Raw genomic sequence first — 16,289 nt, 5'->3', positions numbered from 1 at the left:
ATTCTACACACCTGAGGCTTCCAGATCTAAGAAGTAGCTCATTAAGAACAATCATTATCATTAGTAGCATCACCACCACCATCTTCATCACCAAGTTTAATATCACCATCATTACTACCACCATCATCCCTCTGTCCCTATCATCATCACCATTGTCATCACTAACTTTACCATTGTCATCACCATCACCATCATCATCAACTTTACTATCACCATTATCATCACCACCTTCACCATAAGTATCATCACAACACTATCATACTCACCATTGCCATTATTAATTTTGCCATCATCATCACTACCACCACCACCATCATAATCAACTTTACTATCACCATCTCACTATAAGTATCACCACAATCATCACTATCATCACCACCATCCTCATCATCATTTTCACTCTCTTCACCATAACAGCATCTTCATCACTATAATCACCATCACCACCATCATCTCATTATCAACAGTAACAACAACACCAGCATCACCTCCATGAACATCATCTTCAGCCATCACTGCCACCACCATCACTACCTCCAATATCACCACAACAACCTTGAGTTGCTGAGTCCTCCCTCTACACCAGGTATCACAGATTTTTGGTTTCTACTTCAGTCTCTTAGAAGTCCTGGGCCCAAGAGAAATATGGGGCTGCCCAACTGCACAACCAGGTACCAGTTTACACTCAACAGAGTCCAGTGTGCCAGGCCTCCTTGTCACTACTCTATGTCCCCAAAGCTGCTTCTTTCCTTGGCCAGAACCTTGCCCTTCTGAATTCTGTTGTTCCCTGGGGCATATCCTCAGCATCACAATCTGACCCCACTTCCTATAGAATGTTGCTGGTGTGGTCTCTGTCATCAACAACCAAGTCTGTGCATCTTTATAGCTCACCCGTATGTAGACAGGAGCCATGGGCACAGGTGCCAGCAAGGTGATGATACAGAGGGGACAGACTGAAGATTACTTGTGTTCAGTGCCAAAGGCTAGGTTATCCTTCACTCCTGGGACAGTTCCATGAGCTCAGGGAAGCTATGCAAGACTGTGAGTCTCTTGGAGCTTCACTCACACAATTCAGACACAAAGAGCAACAGGCTAGGGAAGGGTTGAGGGCAGAGACTGAAACACCCCTACCGTCCAGTGGAGGGAAGATTCTGGTATACTTTCTGACATCCTAGCTGGTTTGGTGTCAGGACTGTGTGGCAAGTAACTTCAGATCCTGTGAACTAACATGGCATCCCTGGCCATCTGGGGACCTTCCTAGGAATGGAGACAGCTCTGGGGTATGCAGAGTGAACCCCAGCAGGATCAATCTCCTATATAGCTTAGAACACAGTCTGCCTAATATAATCCTGTAGCCTCCCTTTTGGAGACCATCATACCCACAATTACTTTATGTGACAAAAGCTGTGATTGCCTGGTTTTTTGTGATTAAAATATGCTTGAAACATACTGAGTGAAATTAAGCCATGTTTTCCCATCGCAAGAAATCATTACAAAGCAGATGTTGGTGCAGATGTTTTCCTAGACCCAGCCAAGCCTCATGCTGTGTTTTCTAAGGCAGTGGAGTATTCCCACACTTAACAAGGGTTCCCCTAGCTGAGCTCCACAGTGAACGTGGGGGCCACTGTCACTGGGAATACACCCTGCATGCAAGCCAGGACCACTGCAAGATACTCCAGATGAAACACCAATGCCATCGACCTAATCATGACAGTGGTTTGCAGAGCAAGGCATCCATGAAGTCTACAGTGTCAAAAGAAGAAAGAAGGTTTGGCTGGGTGTGAACCATGTAATTGTGTTCTTAAAGGGTTTGTAGTTTTCAAGGGTGAAGGATCCAGGAAAGTTAGTGTTAGCAATAGACTGGACTTGGGATCAGCCATTAGAGCTGGGAACAAACTTGGGTGTGGGCTTAGGCTTGAGTTGTCATCCAGAAGTACCGTCAGCAGTGGGATAGGATTGGAAGAGATGTCAGTGTTCACTGAGGCTAGACCCCAGCATTATTCAACAGAGCCTCACCACTGAGGCTCCAAGAGGTGGGGAGTCTTTCCCCAGTCCCTCTGCTGGACTGCCTGGGTCATGTCTGCGGGTCACCAGCCCCAGCCCAGGCTTGAAGTTTTGTGAAGTTAGAGAAGAGATAGAAGAAAGTAGGGTCTTCAGTGGGGTTGTCCTATGTCAATCTGACCTTGAGCGCCCTCTATGCTCACTGAAGCTGACCCTGCAGCTTTCAGCAGCACTACCCTCAGCCCTCCCATGGGAAAAGTGAGTCTCACTTTTCCTCCACATCTAGCTCAGGATACTCATGGTCCAGGATCCAAGTCCCAGCCACTAAGGAGTCTCTCTCTCTCTCAGAGAGCAGGGACCATGTCCCCCCCCCCCCAGCCTCTGGGGCTTCTAGAACACACCACCAGGGTCTGACACAAGAGCTGGGGAGGGGGTGCAGTACATCAGTGTGCTGTTTATCTTGAGTTCTACTTATGAGTTTGTCCCCAAGGAGGCCAGAAGAAAGCTGAGGCTAGAACCTGAGTCTGCCAACCTGGGTTCATAGCACAAACCACAACAGCCAAAGGCAGAATGTGTCCACCTATGGGAGAGGAGGTGAGCAAAGGTGCCCATCCCTCAGTGGTGTGGAAGGAAGAGCCCCTGTCACTCATTACCACAGTTGGACCATGAGAACATGATGCTGAGTAGAAGGAGCTGGGTGTGGAAAGCCAGCTTCTGCAGGATCCTAGTCTTCGAACGTCCCTAGAGTCCTCAAATCCAGCAGAGAGCAGAATGGGGTACTGGGGCCTTGGGAGGGGTCAGGAGTCAGTGGTTCCCAGGGACAGAGATTCAGTCTGGGAAGATAAGAAACTCTGGAGCTTGGTAGTGGGAATGGCTGTACAGCACCATGAATACACTGAATGTCAAAGAATTGGTGGCCTACAATGTTTGAGAGTGACATTTGCTATGCACATTTATTTAACTACAAGTGAAAATGAGAGAGGAGGGGGTTCCCCAGGTGCCAAGCTCCTGGACCAAGCAAAGCTGGCACTCAGTCAAGGGAACGGGTGGTCCCAGCTTCTCCCATGTCTTCCAGACAAGCAGCCTGGGTCATAGGCACTGCACAGGAAGGGCTGACTGTAGATCTGGAATGTGACCTGGGACTGCTCACAGCTTCTCTGGTTCCCACTAAGGCAACAGATAAGGGTAACAGAGACACCCAGGCTAGCCCCTCCATCCCTTGCTCAGTACACCCCAGGGTTAGGATGAGGGATCTGCATGTCACTGACCTGATTGTAGAGAGCACAGATATGCAGGGCTGTGTTCCCCGAGGCGTTCTGTGCACTCATGTCCGCGCCATAGAAGAGCAGATGTTCCAGATGCTGGACATGGCCATACCTGCAGGCCTGAGACAAGAGAATGAATGAGACCTCGGTGGCCCCTGCTTGAGACAAATACCCCAGTGTCCTCTGTGAGCTGGGCCTGAGACATGGAGATTGCATGAGAACCCAGTGCCCCCTGCTGTCTAGGGCTGAGACACAGATGTTGAGTGAGACTTGGTACCTAAGGCTGCCCAGGCCACAAGCCTGTGCCCAGTACCCTTCAACCCATTTAAAAGCATGGCAGGGTGCCTGGCCAACCTTACTCCACCCAGCCTTGTAGACTGAGGCCTACAGACATCACACCCCTGTACACCAAGGAAGGTTTCAGACTCCCAGCTAAGGAAATCCCTGACCAGTTGGGAACCTATGCTCTACTCTTGGGCGAGGGGTCTGGAAGAAGCCTCAGGGTTCCTTCCACACAGATCCAGAGAGACACGTTATCCAAAAGACAAATAGGTCTTTTTGTGATGTGGGGGCTGAGCTGTGGGAAATAGAGGTCAGGATGTTCAGCTCTGTGTAAATAGTCCATGTACTCAGGAAGGAAGCTACTGTGCACGGCCATGGAGATGCTCAGAGCCCTATTCCTGTGTTGTGTGCAAGGAGGCCTGCACTTGTCTTTACATATGCAAGCACAGCTTCATGCTGTATTTAATAAATGCAATCAAACCTTCCATAGGTAGGGCAGTCCCACCATGTGAACCATCCCTTCCAAGTCCTTCTAGGGGTTGACATAGTGATAACAGCTCAGGTAGCTATGAGGCCAAACATACTTGGACTAGGTCCCAGGCCTTCCATTAGCTTGACCCTCACCTTCAAGCTTATGGATGTCCTTGCCATTAAGTGGGACTAGTGTCCCTCTAACAGATTTGAATGAGTCACGGAGAACAAGGACAAGGACATCAAAGAGCACATGACACTGGGCCCCAAAAATAGATACAGCACCCCATCCCAGTTCAAAGGGGCAGGGAGGTCTCTGCACAGGTGACTGGACACCTCTGCCAGACAGTGACCTCACAGAGAGAAAAAGGTCTGTCACACCAAGGACAAAGCCATTGTGGATAATGACACTGGACCTGCATCAACAGACTATGTCTCTGATCAGTGTACAGAGTACACTTTACCTTAGCAGTGTCAATGAGAACAAGAGCCACTCTACAAAGATAGGGAGAAGTAGACTGTGGTTGCTAAACCACTGGAAAAATATCCATTTATAGTGCCAAGTCCCCTGAGACACTCTCACTATTGACTAGATGGATCCTAAAGGAGATACTGCTGCTCTGCCTGCCTGCCTGCCTGCTTGCCTGCCTGCCTGCCTGCCTGCCTGCCTGCCTGCCTGCCTGCCTGCCTGCCTGGTGTCCCCGCTTCACTCAAGCACCTGCTTTGTCTCTGAGATTGCCTGCCCAGCTCTTGCTGGTTCAGATGGCCCAGGTGCACCTGATCTTGCAGGACAGGCCATGGCTATGCAGCTGGCATCTCTATCATTGCAAGTTAAGGCTCAGGGAGGAACTTTGTAGCGGAAGTAGATGAAAAGAGCTCCGAGGCCAGAACAACTGTCAGGACTTCTGGAAAAGAAACATTCTTCACAGCTGCTGGAGCTAGCACTTACTTACAGCTGCTGGAACTAGCACTTACAGCTGCTGGAGCTAGCACTTAACTGCTGCTGCTGGAGCTAGACCTTACTTACTGCTGCTGGAGCAGGGAGAACAGCTGAAAGAACTTGAGAGAGGGACAAGGAGCCAAGGAGGCCTGAGGAGTAATCCACAGGACCCTACTGGGACACCTCTGTGCTATACTACCCTTACCCTACCCCTAGGATTTTTCAGAGACATTAAAATAGGTCCCCGTTTGTCCCCCTGCTTGCTTCAACCAGTTTGAGCTGAGAGTTTTGCTCCTTAAACTGAAGATACAATTTGGCTAATCAGCTCTCCTCAAAGGCTTTGCAGAGACAGCATTTTGTAGCAGCTTAATTTAATTGCTCTCTAGTCAGTAAAGAGGACTTGGTTACTACAGGCTCACTGAGCAATTAATCCAGACTCATTACCCTCTCCCCCAGGTAATTTGAATTCAGAAGGTTTGAGTTGTATCCTCAGAATCCTGTCACCATTTTTTAAACCAAGGATCAAAATATGGTGGACACTAAAAGAAGAAACAGAGGCAATGAGTATGGGCAGCCTGGGGAGGGTCCCCAAGGACCCCTTTTGTGTGTTTCTTCCATTTGCATGCTTACTGTTTAGAAACAAACAAACAAAAAATCAGAAAGTGCAAGGGAAACACATAGAACAGATACCCATAACCACAGGATGATCATTCTGCCAGGCACTTCACTAAACAGTCACCTTTGCTAGCCTCTTCCCTTTGTCATTCCTGGTTGCTAAGGTGGAGATTCAGGAGTGTGGTTAGGGAGGGCCCAGGAATTCACACTGGATGGCTCAGCAGGCCATCTGCAGCCAGAGCTTAGCAAACAGGTGCACAAGTGAAAAACAGTGCTGAAGAGAGAAGCTAAAATACAACCCAGAAAAAATTCAGAGCCTTGTGCTACTGGCTTGGTAGAGGGATTTATTATTTAATCAACTTTTTAAATATGAGTGTTTTCATGTCTGTGCACCACATGGATCAGTACCTCAGAAGGCCAGCAGAGGGTACCTGATCTCCTAGGACTGGAGTTATAGACAGTTGTGAACCACCATGTACATACTGGGATTTGAACCCAGGTCCTCTGGAAGAGCAGCCAGTGTTCTTACCTCTTGAGCCATCTCCCCAGACCCTGGTACAGGGTATTAGCATAAACCCACAATTCTCTTTTGACTGATTGGCACCAGAGTCTCACTCTAGCTGTCCTGGAATTCATTATGTGTAGACCAGGCTGGTCTTAAACTTGTGATGACTCTCTTGACTTTGCCTTCCAAGTGCTGGGATTAGAGATGTAATCCATCATGCCTGGATGAATGCATCATGCCTGGATGAATGCATCATGCCTGGATAAATGCACTGTTCTTGACATATAGAGAAATAAAGATGGAAGTAGGGACAGCTCGCTCTCTGAACCTCTGAACCATCAGCCACAGATAAAAAAAAAATTCATTTGTACTGAACATGTACAGACTTCTTTTTCTTGTCACTGTCCCCAAATAAAAGAGCAGAACAACTATTTGTATGTGTCCATGGTGTAGGGTCACAAATGACATGGATGATTCAGAGTTTCGGGAAGAGGGCCCATATGTGTCTTTATATTATTTTATTTTGAGGCAACATGGTGATTTTAATAAGAATCCCCCCCCCAGCCCAATAGGCTTGTATGTCTTAATGCTTGGTCCCCAGTGGGTGGAAGTGTTTGGGAAGGATTGAGAGTGTGGCATTGTTAGTGGATGTGTGTCACTGAAGGCAGGCTTAAATCAAAAGATTCCTGACATTCCAAGTCTCTCCTCACCCCCCTCTAACACCTGGTTATAAATCCAGATGTGGACTCTCAGCTGTTACTGCGGCCATGCTTTCGCTATGCCATCATGGACTCTAACCCTCTGAAACAGTAAAACCAGTTAAATGCTTTCTTTAATAAGTTGCCATAGTCATGGTGTTTTGTCACAACAATAGAAAAGTAAATAGAACAGACAGCCTTACTCTGCAGCCCAGGCAGACTTGGAACTCAAAGCCAACCCCTGACCTTTGTCTCCTAGATGTTAGGATCACAGTTGTGAATCTCCATACTTGACTATAGTTGGTCAGTTTTTGTTAAGACATTTAAGCATCACATATCCTTTGGGTCCCAGAGATAGATAGATAGATAGATAGATAGATAGATAGATAGATAGATAGATAGTTCACACACACACACACACACACACACACACACACACACACACACACACAAGTATGTATGCATCTCTAACTCTGGCTAAGGAAGATGTGTTATTAGCAGTAGCCAGGAACCATGCTACACTAGAAAGAGCTAAGGTCTCAGAGAAATAGTATGAGGCAGGAAAAGGAGCCTGTGTTGTGTGGCAATTTCCTGAGTTGAGACATTCTGATGTTGGAGGTGAAACTTCTTAAGACTCAGAAGATTCTAAATGGAGGTTCATTAAGAGGGAGGAAATAAACAATTCATAATTCTCAGAATGTCCCTGAAACTGAGCAGATGCACAGGCCCTTCCCTTTCTAAAGTCATATAAGCCATCAGGACTGCTGAGAGGCTCTTAAACCAGAAGAGCTGCTTGGAAGCGACCTGTCAAACTGCTTGCAAGCTGGGCAGGGAGCTCCAGAGGTCCAGCTTTCATGAGCCATTGCCCATGTTTGGGTGGGCTTTGGTGACATAGCTGCCTTTGAGTCACCCATGCTCATGTATTTAATCTCTCACCCATACTTCTATAAGGAACTCCAATAAACTACTGACTCACTAAGTTAAGTCTTCAGTGGCATCCTTATTTTCATCTGTCACTGATGGGAGATGTCATTCTGTAGATATGTTTCTCTATTGATTAATGAATAAAACCCTGTTGGCCAATAGGAAAGCAAGACAGGCAGACTAGGAGACAAGGAAGATTCTGGGAGAGGCAGTAGAGAGAAGTTAAGATGTAGGCCATGGGAGGAATAAGAAGTCTAGACTCTTTCTTTCTCTCTCTCTCTCTCTCTCTCTCTCTCTCTCTCTCTTTCTTCCACTCCCCCCCTCTCTCCCACTAAGACCATGTGGAAACACTTAGATTGATAGAAATGGGTTAATATTTAAAATAGAGCTAGCCAATAAGAAACGCTAGTAACTGGCCAACAGCTTTATATCTAATACAGAGTCTCTGTGTGTTACTTGGGGCTGACACGGCAGTGGGACCTGGCAGGTGGGAAAGTGCATGTACAAAATGGCATCTGCAACGCGGTTTCTAAGAACTTCCACTTAAAAATTGACAAAAGCTTTAAAAAGGATTTTAGAAACAAAAGAACAGAGACAAGCAAGGCTTCTTGGTAGCAGCATTTTCTTGGATGGGCTCTGATTTGCTAGAGACAAGCAGAGACTAGAGCTGCTCCTTTAAGGGAAGTTTTCTGATTCAGCATACCTGGCAAAAAAACCCCACAAGGCTCTTTAAAGAGTCCCTGCTAACAACTGGATGGTGTGAATGACAGCTGGCAATGACCTCATCTCCAAGCCAGCAGCGTGCTGCTTAATAGCAGCATAGACCAAGGCAGAGAGCACAGCACTCAGTGCTGGCCGTAAACGTACTCCTGCCATCTTGGATAGATGGCAGCTAAAACAGCTGTGGCTTTCATTTTAGCAATGTTGTCGTTTAACAGATAAAAGACTCGTGGCCAGAAAAAGATAAAGATTTACAGTAAAGACAGATTCAGATAAAGAAAAACCTCCAAAGGTTTACAGTGTATTAAAAAGTATATATAGGCTTGGGAGAGGAAAAGAAACAGGATAAAGTGTTAAAAGGAAGGAAGGAAAGAAGGAAGGAAGGAAGAAAGAAAGGAAGGAAGGAAGGAAGGAAGGAAGGAAGGAAGAAAGGAAGGAAGAGAGTGGCTGGGTGTGGTGGCACATGCCTTTAATTCCAGCACTTGGGAGGTAGAGTCAAGAGAGCAAATCTCTGATTTCAAAGCGAACATGGTATACAGAGTGAATTCCAGGGCAGCCAAAGTTACACAGAAAAACCCTGTCCCCCAAAAAATGAAAAAAATAGAAGTAAAGAAGTAAAAGAAATAGAGTAATAAAAAAGCCACCTAAATATGGGAAATACACAGAGAGTCTGGATACTATATGCTATTGTGTTGTCTTTGAATTGCTCAATTGCTAAGGAAGGAACAACAACTGCTAAAATATACTTGATTATCAACAGTGCTGAATTAATCCAATTTACATATTTTTAAAATGGTTGACTTCAAAATTTAAGTCTAAGGACAGGTTACTGGGGAAAAGAATTTCTATTTTTGTTTCCACAGAAAATAAAAATCTATTGATTCCTTCCACACTAACATGGTTTGATCAAGCAAGACCCCCTAAAACAGTGTCCCAGGTGATCCAACATTCAAAACATCTGAGACAAGGCAGCTTTGCAGACTACAGCCAAGATTTCTTTATCTTCTTAGGATTCCATGGTATAACAGTGTCCCCAACTGCTTCCTAGCAGTTTGGAAAGAATGACACCCAAATTCCCAACTATTGTCTATAAATGTTTGCTTTCATTTAAATGGGGTTGGTTATAAATGGTTAATGATCACAACCGATCTCATTTTAAAGGTAAAAAGGGGATTATGATATAGAAATGAATACTTTGTTTTGGAATGGATTTTCATTTATTGATACAATTTATGGTCAATTTTGTGATATGCACATTTCTCCTCTTGTTTAGGTATTGTGTTTATATATCTCATTTTAAAATGTAATGTATAATTTAATACAGATTATAGATAGCTACCTATAATAGTCAAAATTTACAGTTATGTTAGTTAGGATTTCTAGATATACAGAGATATATTTGAGATGGATAAATATTCTTCAAATCTCTCAAAGACCTACAGAATATGGCACTTAAAATGGTTTAGGGTTTTTCTTGACAGCTCCTGGCAACACCACCTGTGTCACAAAGGAAAATGGACATCGAAGAAACTCATTATGGAGTTTGCTTCCAATATGGCAAGACTAGCCATTTGGGCAAGGTACTGCTCTTATCTAGACTCTTTAATTATATGCTTTATAAAGTAGACGCGCAGGACCCACAGAAAAGTGACTGCTGATACAAGATGGGCATTGCTACAGGGTTCCTGCTTCATGGAAGTGTTTGCCAGACATTCTGCAGGGCACAGTGAAAAGTGACTGACAGACTGCAAATACAAGTGGACAGTTTAAAGTTTCCTGCTTTGCTGAGGAATCTGCCAGGCACACTATGGCCTATAGGCTGAAGATAAAACATTACAGAAGAACTTTGGGTGACTGTCTAGGTAGCAAGATGTCTCTGTCATTCCAGAGTTTATATATTATCCTTCTGTGGTCTTTGATGGAGTTGAAGACAGATATGGTTTTAGCTTTCCTTGGTTAGGATTAAAGATAAATTACATATAATACTTTAGGGGGTTGGGGATTTATCTCAGTGGTAGAGTGCTTGCCTCAGCTCTGGGAAAAAAAGAAAAGAAAAGAAAAGACTTTAGACTCACAAAGATAGAATAGATGACAGAATATTTTTTTAATTCCCGATAAAAGTTAATGAACTAAATATTGTTAACTATATTTCTTATTTGATAATTGTTTTGTTATATATTTTACTATGTTAAAGTTAAAACCCTTCTTTTTATTTTAGACAGAAAATAGAAGATGATAGGAGATGTCATTCTGTAAATATGTTTCTCTTATTGGTTAATGAGTAAAGCCCTGTTGGCCAATAGGAAAGCAAGATAGGCAGGACTAGGAGACAAGGAAAATTCTGGGAGAGGTAGTAGAGAGGAGTCAAGATGTAGGCCATGAGAAGAATAAGAGGTCCAGACTCTCTCTCTCCCCAATAAAATCATGTGGAAACAGATTGATAGAAATGGGTTAATATTTAAGATAGAGCTAGCTAATAAGAAACACTAGTAACAAGCCAACAGCTTTATATCTAATACAGAGTCTCTGTGTGTTATTTGGGTCTGAAACAGCAGTGGGACCAGGCTGGCTGGAAACTGCTCGTAACATGTCACTATCCCTATCAATCTGGGTGAATAGATGTTTGTGACGTGTCTTCCCAGGACTGCCCAGGAAAACTATCACATAATAGCCTGAGATAATTGTGTGCCATAAAAGAAGGATAGGAATATGTCTGTGACAGTTAATATTGACTGTTGACTTGTTGGTATTTATTATCACCTTTGGTCATGTCTGTGAGGTAGTTTCTACATTAGGTTCATTGAAACATAAATGTGAATGGCACCATCCCATGGTTTGGGGTCTGGAACTGAATAAAAAGAAGAAAGTGAGCTAAGCATTGGTGCTCATCTCTGTATTTCCCCATAGTGGCTGCAATGTGACCAGCTGCCTCACACACCTGTTGACATGCCATCCCTGTCATGATGAACTGTGTGTCCTCAAACTGTGAGCCAAATGAAAGTTCCTGTCTTAAACTGCTCTCTCAGGTGTTTGTCACAGCAATAAGAAAACCAAAAACAACTAAACAACACTCAGAATGGTCCAAAGGAGCAGCTGTGGGTCCAGACAGATACTAGCACCACGGATTATCCAGTCATATCTGTCAGGAAAGAGAAACCTAAGTCTACCTTGCTATAAATTTAAAAAGTTATGAACTGTAGCTTTCCTGTCTGAAATGTACCCAGCTAGAGGCAAAATGAATGACAGTCTCCAGAGAGCAAGGGCAATAATCAATATTGACAAGCAATGCCAAAGCCAAAGCCAAAGCTGCAGTTGAGATGATGCATGGAATGGTGGTCTAACCCCAAAGGTTAGTTCATTGCAAGGAGTAGCAATGAAGGATGCCTGGTACTCACCAGGGTGCCACTAGCCATGGCTGGTGGTCACCACAGAACACCTCACAGGACACAATGCAAAGAGCACAGTGGTAGCAGCTTGGTGACAATCCTGCTAAATGCACACCTGGGTGTCCTCGGGACACAGCAGAGGAACACAGACAGAAAGGCAATCTAGAAATCAACTGCCCCAGAGTCTGAAGGAACTCTGGGAGAGCAGAGGGACCAGAGGACACAGCAAATTCCTACAAAAAAAAGGTTCCAGGGCAGACTGAGGAGGTACCCTCTGGAAATAAAGGACATTGCTTGGACAGCAACTGGACAGCTGGGACAGCTGGTAAGAACGAAATGTGGTCTGGAGTAAAGCATGTCTAGAGATATCTGCCTGTACCTGTGTGAATACCTAAGTTTGTAAACACCCTGGAGACAGTTCTAAAATAATGTAGATAGGTATTCCCTTGATGCAAAGAAACTGGATGTTACCAAAGGGTGGAAGCCAGACTCTTTCCTGTGCAGGGTCCAGCTTCCAAGGTAGATGGGGGTCAGAGAGCATACCAAAATCAGGACATAATACTGCCTTAAGACTCTCCTATCTTCCTACTTGCCGACTTTCAGAAAAATCTATTCTTGGGGGCTCACCCAAATCTACTGCTTTAGACACCCCTAGGGAGGAGTGGGCATGAGTATTTAGAATAAGGTCCCCTCAGAGCACTGGTTCACCCCAGCTGTGCCTAGGAGCCCACCCTGCCACTTGCCAACCAGCAGATTTGGTATGAATAAGGAAACTGCTTCCTCCAGGCATGGCACTGCCACCTCCTGGACACTTGTGGTAAAACTTCACACTGACAGCAGTAGGGGCTGAACAGAGATAGCTTGGACACTGGCAGAGTCCTAACCAGGGTGTCACAGTGTCACTATTTGGAGATAGTTCTTTAAGGAACGTAATAAGGGAGAATGAAGCCACTAGTGTGGGCCCTACGCCACAACTGGGGATCTCCAGAAGACTTGCCAATGGGGCTAGATGCCTCTGTGATTAAGAGCACTGGCTGTTCCTCCAGAGGACCAGGGTTCAATTCCCAGCGCCAACATAATGGTTCACAAACATCTATAATTCTAGTTCCAGGCGACCTTGAAAAAACACCATCTTCTGGCAATGCAAGCACATGATACACAAATATACACACATACATGCATATATATGCATACATACATATACACATAAAATACAATAAATAAATCTAAAGGGGGAAGTTTGCCAAGATACAGACACACAAAGAACAACCAGGTGAGGTCATAGTATAGGACATGGCAAACTGATGACCATATGGGGAGGGTGACATGTACTAACTGCAGAAAAGTGTCTCATGAAAACTCTTGCATTTAGCTGTCTCAAGAGCTCTGTGAATTGTCTGAGGAGACAGAGGCCTTGCCCATGTCACCTAAAAAGTGTGAGGGAGTTTCCATCCCAACCTGCCCACACTGGACAAAGCTCACCCCACACTAATGATGCAGACAGACTTGTAGAGTATGGGAGTAAGTGGGAGTTGGTGAGAGCCATCATGAGCTGGCCTCTTGGCCATGTAACTGTCTTCTCCCTGAGGATCTTGCTTGGGTTGGACCCAGAATACTGCAGGCTACACTGTGGCTGTGTGGGCATGCGTGTGTGTGTGTGTGTGTGTGTGTGCATGTATGCATGCGTGCGTGCGTGCGTGTGTGTGTGTGTGTGTGTGTGTGTGCATGTATGCATGCGTGCGTGCGTGCGTGCGTGCGTACGTACGTGCGTGCGTGCGTGCCTGCGTGTGTGTGTGTGTGTGTGTGTGTGTGTGTGTGTGTGTATACTTTCCTAGGTATCTATGCTGAACTTGTATTTCTTTGGGAAATAAGGAAAATAATTAAAGGCATTTAAACAACAAATTTTAAAGATACACATTTGGGGCTGGAAAGGTAGCTCTGCAGTTAATACTTCATGTTCTTCCAAAGGGCCTGGGTTCAGTACCCAGAACTGATGTATCAGCTCACAACCATCTGTAACTCCAATTCCAAAGGGTTCAGTGACCTCTTTTGGTCTCCATGGGCACTGCACACACATGGCACACATACATGCAGATGAAACACTTATACACGTAAAATAAAAATAACTAACAATTAAAACAAAATTAAGAATTCTTCCTGCTCTTCTAGAGGGCCCAAGTTCAGTTCCTAGCACCCATGTTGGGTGGCTCACAATTGCCTGTACCTCCAGGTTCTGGGGATCTTATGCCCTCTTCTGGCTGCCATGTGTGCCTATACCCACAAACAAACACATGCTCACACAACACACACATATAATAAAAATAACACATACAACAATAACAATAAAAAAATTTAAAAAGATGTGTTTGCAGATGTGAATTCAAACAAGAGCTCTAGCCATTTCAGGCAGGAGGCACCTGGCTTCGAAATAAACAGCTACGGGACAGCTCTAAGACCCCCAGGGAGCTGGCCAGGCACTTGCCATGTGTGCTACCAGGAAGTGGCTCCAGAGGCCAGGAGGAGAAAGCAGATGTCTCCACACCAGGATGCTACGATGGGCAGTGGTGCTATGCATCGCCAACTTAAATCCTGAGCCCAGAAACCTGGGGCTCTGGGACTTTTCCAAGGGGCCCAGAACTCATCCAGGTAGATATTCCAACAAAACCCACCCACCCTGTGCATTTTCTTCCTTCCCAAACACTGTTGTATTAAGAATGGTTTCTGCTTGAGAGATCTGCATGAAAGTGAGATGAAGGAGAAGCCAGTGAAATAAGACAAGGCAGGAATGCACTTAGTTCAACCAACTGCTTGCTCTGTGACTTTAGCCAAGTTACTCACTCTCTCTCAGCCTGCTAATTCACCTGTTGACAGCGAGCGACAGGAAGCACTCTGAAGGAGTTGCCTTGAGGATATATAAAAAGGGTGAGTGGGGTAGTGTTTGACTGGGTAAGTGTGAACTGTGGCTAGGAGCATAACCTAGGAGGTGTTGGCTCTGATTCCTACTCCTTCCAGGTCTGTGCAGGGTCTCAGTTGTCATCCCGTTTAACAGGCACAGCAGCCTGCAGCTAAAAGAGACAAAAAGCTAGGCGGAAAAGACCCTGGTTCTTCAGTAGAACATAGCTTTCCCAGGCTAGTCTGAAGCTGACCACTAGAGGGCAGTCTAAACCCTGGAGCTGAGCTGAGAAAAGGCAGTAGGATTCAGCATTCAACAGTGTTGGTCTTCCAAGGTCTCCAGAGCACCACAGTCTGGTGGCAAAGGGGCTGAGGTGACAATGAAATGACAAAGCTCCTGTGGGGCCCAGAAACCAGTGACAGCCAGGGTCCCACAGCCAAGGGCTGTCAGAGATAAGGACCAGAGTCACATGGTTTAGATGGAAAGGTCAGACATGTGTGATGTCACTGGACTGTGAAGAAGGGCTGACCTGGTGGAGGGAGGGCCAAGGGGTGCGGGAAGCAGAAAAGAACCTGCAAGTGTGCTGGGCAGAGGACATAAGTGCCTGCTGGTCACTGTATAAGCTCAGGAAGTAATACCACATGGGGGCATGGAGTGCACATACCATGTCCCCTACATGTCCGTGTGTGTGTGTGTGTGTGTGTGTGTGTGTGAGAGAGAGAGAGAGAGAGAGAGAGAGAGAGAGAGAGAGAGAGAGAGAGAGAGAGGAGAGAGAGAGGAGAGAGAGGAGAGAGAGAGAGGTGGGGGCATGTGTGCATGCACTTAGTTATGTGACTTTTAAAACACCTGTTTGTCTCCTGTTTGGTTCCCTTCATGTATCAGGAAGTCTGTCCACAACTACATCCTGGTATCAGGACACTGAGTAGGTGACAGGTGTCATCGATGCTCTGTCAGAAACATCCATGTTGTGTGAATAATAGGTGGGCAGGCACCTGAGGTGCAGCAGAATCCCCAGCCAGTACAGAGGGGATGGTGAGGAAGGACAGGCCAGGAGCCCCACGAGGCTTCTGCAGTACTGCAGATATAAGCAAGCCGGTAATGTGCACAGATGGGGCCAGTCCGTGGAGACAGCTGAGCAGGAAGCTACTATCAACACTGCCCAACACTGCAGAAGGGCTCATGAGAGCCAGGGCTGAGCACCCGGGGAAGGCTGGCCATTACCCTGGCCCAGGGAATGGAGGACAAGCAGTAAGAATTGAGAGGAAGAGGGAAGCAGGCAGGCAAGTGCCTACACTATTTCTCAGGGCTGTAAAAGTTAGGGTTCTCCAAAGAGACAGAGCTTCCAGGGTGCACAAGTATATACACAGTCTGTTGTCCATGTCCATGGATTCTACAGTCATGGATAGAAACACTTGGGGGGAAATTAGCATCTTTATTAAATACACATGAACTTCCTTTTCTTCTTGTCCCTAAACATGGTGGAACCATTGTTCTTGGAGAACTCACATCTTTCAGGTTATTATTAATCATGACTGCAATCCTATCCCTGGGAAGCTGCAGCAGGAGGACTGCCTAAAATTCAAATCTAG

At 45.6% G+C, this 16,289-nt stretch overlaps 1 protein-coding gene across 1 annotated transcript in view; it reads right to left on the bottom strand.

Annotated features, from left to right (window-relative positions):
* The window catches only part of Shank2 (SH3 and multiple ankyrin repeat domains 2), a 420,233-nt gene that overhangs the window by 319,243 nt on the left and 84,701 nt on the right, over nucleotides 1-16,289 (bottom strand). Inside the window, exon 9 of the mRNA XM_051193484.1 lies at nucleotides 3,270-3,386. Coding sequence (XP_051049441.1) covers nucleotides 3,270-3,386 — 117 coding nt within the window. The remainder of the gene's footprint in view (nucleotides 1-3,269; nucleotides 3,387-16,289) is intronic.

The sequence above is a fragment of the Phodopus roborovskii genome, unplaced genomic scaffold (assembly GCF_943737965.1).
Source record: "Phodopus roborovskii unplaced genomic scaffold, PHOROB, whole genome shotgun sequence".
Lineage (NCBI taxonomy): Eukaryota > Metazoa > Chordata > Mammalia > Rodentia > Cricetidae > Phodopus > Phodopus roborovskii.
This window is presented reverse-complemented; position numbering and strand designations above follow the sequence as displayed.